Source organism: Phyllostomus hastatus, unplaced genomic scaffold (genome assembly GCF_019186645.2).
Source record: "Phyllostomus hastatus isolate PE091 unplaced genomic scaffold, TTU_PhHast_1.1 phas_scaffold_200, whole genome shotgun sequence".
NCBI classification, from domain to species: Eukaryota; Metazoa; Chordata; class Mammalia; order Chiroptera; family Phyllostomidae; genus Phyllostomus; species Phyllostomus hastatus.
Genome location: NW_025334016.1, coordinates 11,380,052 through 11,386,229, shown reverse-complemented (window position 1 = coordinate 11,386,229; position 6,178 = coordinate 11,380,052). Strand labels below are relative to the sequence as shown.

General features: G+C 38.8%; 1 protein-coding gene across 10 annotated transcripts in view; it reads right to left on the bottom strand.

The window, feature by feature from the left end:
• Positions 1-2,575: 2,575 nt before the first annotated feature.
• The window catches only part of JADE3 (jade family PHD finger 3), a 137,901-nt gene continuing 134,298 nt past the window's right edge, over positions 2,576-6,178 (bottom strand). For 9 of the 10 annotated variants that reach the window (XM_045860627.1, XM_045860621.1, XM_045860624.1 and 6 more), the window contains one exon: positions 2,576-5,679. In XM_045860627.1, the coding sequence (XP_045716583.1) occupies positions 4,772-5,679 (908 nt within the window). In that variant the 3' untranslated portion in view covers positions 2,576-4,771. The remainder of the gene's footprint in view (positions 5,680-6,178) is intronic. The other variant, XM_045860629.1, reaches the window with a different exon arrangement.

The following is a 6,178-nucleotide window of genomic DNA, read 5'->3' as shown; positions in this document are numbered from 1 at the left end:
TTGTGTGTGGAGATACGGTGCATCCACCTATGCCTCCATCTTGCCGGAAGTCTAGTTCTGAAGTATCTTTCTTTGAGAGGCTGAGGTGATTAATTCAGTGAGATTACAATTTTCCAAATGTTGGCAATTATTAGCATGAAATTGTTTTCATCTTCTGAGAAATTATTATAAAATGAGACCCATTTCCATGTGTGATTTATAGCAGCAGCTTCATTACATTGCGGCAACACTTTAGAAAGTAATGTTGACCAAAAGGTGTTTCTGCAAATGGTTTCCAACATTCAGTAAAAATGAGTGAAATAAGATTGGGTAGGAGTTGTGAGGGGAAGGGAAGGAAATTAAACCTTGGGTGTCTATGCCTTGAGGCTAGAATGCTCACACCCAAATTCTCCTTAACAAGATGAGAAATGATGGACACTCTGGGAATTTATCAAGATGGTTAACGTATTCAACTCATCAGTGGCTGGAGAAAGCAGGGGATACCAGCCTAGGGCTGGAGTCTCCCCCACCAGACTGATTTCAAAGACAATTGTCCTCTTGACTTCAGGTCATGCAATTTGTTCCAATCCATGAAGTAAAATTAACTGAATTCACAGAAGCTGCCTTTAATAGTGCTGAATCGAGCCTTAGAGAGTTCCCTGTTTAAGAGTGACAGCCTCAGGCCAGGCCTTTATTTATTAACTAAAATTGTTTTTAAAAAATACAAGTCTCTTTCCATAAAAGTTTAAAATAGTTGAATTAAGGTTGTAAAAATCTAATAAATATTTGTTATAAGAGATTTTGGGGAAAATATTGCATGAAAGTTATTCAGTGGTAAATAAGGTTTTACTCCCATCATGTATTTTTTCTTGATTCTTAGGAGTCAGCAATCATGCTGTTAAAGAACAAACTGGAAAATCTAATTGGCTTTATTAAGCAACTCATGAATTGGGCAGTATCCCATCTATCAACTAAAGGGCACTCAGATGAGTTGTACAAAATGGAAGGTTTTTATAGGCAGGAGGAGGATGGGACTAGGAAGTTTAAAAAGTGGACTGCTTCAGGCTAGAACACCTTCCCTTAGGGGAAGGCAGGGGGTCTTATCAGACAGATTACCTACCTACTGCTGACCAGGGAATTACAATCTGGGAGAGGTTGAAAATGCAATTAGGTTAGTCCTTAACTTTTGGTTTAGTGATGTAGTGTAGCAAAAGTGACTCTATTTGGCCTGTTCTTCCTTTTTTAAAAACAATGCTGAACTCATATGGTATTTTTTTTCACCACCTGGCTTATTTCACTTAGCATAATGCTCTCCAGATCCACCCATGCTGCCTCAAAGGGCAGGAACTTTCTTTCTGCTGTGTAGTATTCCATTGTGTAAATGTACCATGACATAAATAAAGGACACATGGACAAAACCAAAGAGGGTAGGGTTGTGGGTGGGAGGTGGGGATGGGTAGGGGGGGAGTGGTGGGGAGAAAATGGAGACAATTGTACTTGAACATCAATAAAAAGCAATAAAAAATTTAAAAAATGAAACAAAAAAGTAAAAACAAAAACAATGCTGAGCACTATAAAGTCCTGGAGGGGAAAAACCCCAGGATTGTACATCCTCTGAGTTTAAAAGTTTCTTCAACGCAAAGGTAAAGGTTCATCTCCCATTGGAAATACAGACATAGTATAAAACCAAAGCTGTAGCTGGCTCTAATAGGGTATATTTGTAGTATCAGTTGTCTGGCATTTTACCTAATGATTTATTGAATCAAAAGTTATACATAAATGGGAGGGAGAGGGAGTGCAGGAGGAAGGGGGAAAGAAACCACCTTATATTTTTACTATTTTCACTACCAATTTATCAAATGATCTTTAGTAAGTACATTTCTCAAACATAATGAAAAATTTTATAATGTCCTCAAAGTCCCCCCATAATACTATATGACCCCTATAACATTATATATTTATACTCACAAGACTCCAAATAGAATGAATACTGTAAAGATGTGTATTTGCCTAACTTAAGCCTCCTGAACTTTGTGACTGTAGATGGGATCCATTTCCCTGGTGATTTTTAAAATGATGATCCTAAGGTTTTGTTTTATTGGCCCAATGAACCTATGATTTCTGGTAGAGTTCAAGTCCTCAGAATTGTCTTCGGTCCCTGGTATTGACGTTAATCATGAATTTGTGCTTCTAAATATTCAATTCCTCCTCCTCCTTCCTTCCCTTCCACCGTTTTGTTTAATGAATAAGATTTTTTTCTTCTTCTTTCATCCTCACCGAGGATATGCTCATTGATTTTAGAGAGAGAGGAGGGGAGGGAGAGCAAGAGGGAAAGAGACATCTACATAACAGAGAAACATCAACTGGTTGCCTCTTGCATGCTCCCCAACTGGGGACCAAACCCACAACCTAGGTACGTGCACTGATCAGAATCGAACCCACAACATTTTGGTTTATGGGATGATGCTCCAACACAGTAAACCACACTGGCCAGGGCATGAATAAGATTTTTTTAAATATAAAAAGCACATATGTAAGATTTTCTAAAACCCATATGCCAAAATAAAAAATTAACACAATGACAGTAGTTAGCAATTTTTATAATTTAATGAAAAAGTATTGGTAAAAAGGTGACATATGAAAAAAGACTGAATTTGTCTTGGAAAACTGTACTATATAAGACAAAATGAAAAAATTAACAAAGACGGTTAAGAGGTAATACTTCAAACAACAGCAAAATGTAGCAAATACATTTTGGGGCAATTGAAATTTATACAACTGAAGGCTGCTTCATTTGCTTAGGAAAATCCTGTAAAAATATTACAACTATATTTCCCTGACTGAAATTATTTTAGTCAATACTCTTCCAATGGTATTACATATGGAATTTTGGCTGAAGCACTTTTTCAATGTTTGCTTTTCTTCCCATTCACTCATAATTGAAAGGCATTACGGGACATAGGCTGCTGTACTGGCCTGTAACAGAAGGAGTTTATAACATAGCTCTATTATCATTTCATTGCCCTGAAAGTGTCAAATTAATATCTATCCCAGGAGAACTACAAAAAAAAAAAAAGCACAGAAACCTAGTGCATAAATAGGAGAAATTCTATTTCTCCTCTGGATAAGTCATAGCTTTTTCCATTCAAACAAAATACAGGCCACCTCCCACACATGCTAGAGCATGTTCATACCAGTACACAGGCATAAAGGAAACATGTTGAAGGTGTGGCCAAAGGATAGGCAAAATACAGAAATTTTCACAACAGGAGGCAAAAACAAAAGCAAATAGATCCATTAACAAGGCTATAAGAACAAAAGTGGGGAGAGGAAACTGTTGAGTTTCCCATATAGAGGAGCAACTGGCATCTACTGCAGCTGGACTGTTTTACCAGTAAGCAACTTTAAGACTCTAAAATGGCCCCTTTTGCCTGAAAATTACCACTATACTTTCCCAAACTAGAAAAAAGAGAATATTAACTTAAGGCTAAGAAGAAAAGAGAGCAGGAATTATAGTTGGCTTCACATTTTAAAAGCTGTAATATTTTTCCTTTCTTTAAATGGGAAGCAGACATGTTTATCCACCCCCAAATGTAATCATTCTCTTCCTCCCAGAAATTAATCAAGGCTGATAGTTTGGGAACAGTGTATAAGCAACTTCTGAAAAATGGCTCCAGCCTTTTTGTTTGGAAAATTGCTTCAGATTCAAAGTTGGTACAAAGCTAAATTATATCCATGTGTTAAACACATGTTTTCAAATTCTGTTTGACAATAAAAATCTGTTTCAAAATTAAAGCAGGTAAGAATACTTAACCTCTGTGCATTCTATTATATTTTAATTATACCTCAATAAAATTTTTATAAACATCAAAGCAGGTATACAAAAACTGTCAGCCGAACTTATTTAAGTCAAACTTATTTGAAAACAATAACACAAAAACCCTGACCTGGTAAAAATCCCCCAGAAATGGTCTTACTTTGGGAAAGGCTCTGGGATCCTTCACAAATGTCCACAACTGAGAGAATCAGAGCATTTTCCTTGGAAGTAGTACTTTTGTAAACACTATCCACAAGTTAGCCTTTTATGCTTGTTAGCTGGGTGAAATAGTTACAATTGGGTCCCCAACAAGCAAGTCTAGGAACAGGCACTGGACACTTAGAAGCGTTAGTAGTATTGAATTGGTAAATTAAGATCCTCTGAAAGGAACTCAACCTTGTGCAGAGCAAACAAAGAGGGTAGTGAGTTTGACAGTATCTGAGATGTTGATCCCTGGTCTTTCCCTGAGGAGGGTTTCCAGATACCAGTGGAGTCAGAAACTTCCTACAGATGGAGCTCTAGGAGTCACATGCTGTAGGTTCAAAAGATAAGTAGTTTTAGTGTCTGATAGTCATGGTCTCTTGCAAATCCATTAATAATGCAGGGATTCTTAATACATATGCACACCATTGTGTTAATATAACTGGAAAGCTGCCCTCAAGTATTTACTGAACAACTACTCTGGGCCCAGCTGTTCTCAATAGTATCTGGCAAACAAACAAACAAACAAAACAAAAACAAAAACACAAAACAAACTTTTGGACAATCTGCAATTCTTGTAATGTGCTTGTGAAAACTAGGCTTGAAACTGGTTTAGAAATTGCAAGCCAATTTACTGTGGAAACATTTTATTCTTTTCACCAAGATTCCTCCCCAACATATGCCAGGATCCTTCTGGTGTGTGGGGTTTTCCACAATATATGAGGCAAAGGCAAATATTGCATTTATTCTTGCAATATTCTTGGAAGTTGTTAATCACCTTTGCATTGAACTGTGGGAGAAGGGATATGTCTTGCTTTTACCATGGCAATCCCGTCTAGAGTCATGAGCAGGATTTTCCCTGTCTGAGCTCTCTCTCCTTACCCTGACTTTCTCTTTATTCCCCTCACTTTCTGCTTCTGAATCACTCAGCTCCAAATCTGGGCAATACCCATCATTTTCCTGATATGGAGCTTTCCCTGCAGAACGCCTGACAAGCTGCTTGCCCCAGAGCTGCTCCCTGGGGTTAACATTCTTGGTTTGCTTCCCATAGCACTGGAGGCCCTCTGTGGTCCTCCCCCACCTGTTGGTGGACTCCTTAAAAGACCTGCTGAAATGTTCCACGGTAGGTTTTCTAAAGCTACCCTGACTGGCCAAGTGGGAGGTGAGCATGGACTCCTGGCCACATAATATCTCACTCGAGCTGTCTATTGGGTTGATATCCCCAGACCAGCTGCCCTCCAGGCCATTGGATTTGACAAACTTGGAGAGAGGCTGACTTTTCCCATTCCCAATTAAGGACTGTCCATGCATGGTGGCCTGAAGGACCGGAGGTTTTCCCAGTGACTGCCCTTGATAGAACTCTGGTGATGGAGTTGTTCGAGCAGGACTAAGATCCTTTGGTTCACTCCTAGAAAGGCCCAGACCTACCAGCAAACGGTTATTCTTACTCTCTAATGGATACCTTGGATAGGATTTCATTCTCATTTCTAATGATTCCTGAGGCACTTGCATGCTCCCTGTATTGGGAGCAGGGGAGTTGCTGCCAGGAGAAAAGGGTCCATGATCAGACTCTGTGGAACTGTTTCCGCAGTCTTCCAGGGCTAATCTGGGCATTTTTAACTTTAAGGTAATTCTTGGTGGTGGTTGAGATGAGTTATCTGGTCCACTTGACAAAGGAGGTTCTGATATCAAAAAGAAAGATTCATTTTAACAAATGATTTAAAAAACAGCATATGTGCTTATGGCAGAGTGAGTCTGCATACCCACTCTTCCAAATGTCTAACAAGAACCTATCTTTCATATGTATGTATATTATAGTATATAACAGCTGGAGTGAGCTGAATTAGTGTTTGTTTGTGTGACTTCCAACTTTTTCACCTCTGTTCTCCCGATTTGTAAAATGATCACAAAGATTAGTGTACTGCCTCTTACATCCCCATTTCTGAAAAGAATATCACTAGATTTGTGTCTGTATGTGTGTGCATGTCTGTGGGTACTGTATAGCACTTAGGATGTGCCTTAAATGTAGACATTTCAGAACCTACTCTCTACTCTCTCCTGGCTGTCCTGAAGCAAATCAAACACAAACCCTCAGGAACATACCACAGGCTTTGGTGAGTGAAGAGTATGTGAGTATGGGTTTTATCCTAGCATTAATAGAAGTGGTACTGGGTGGTTTCC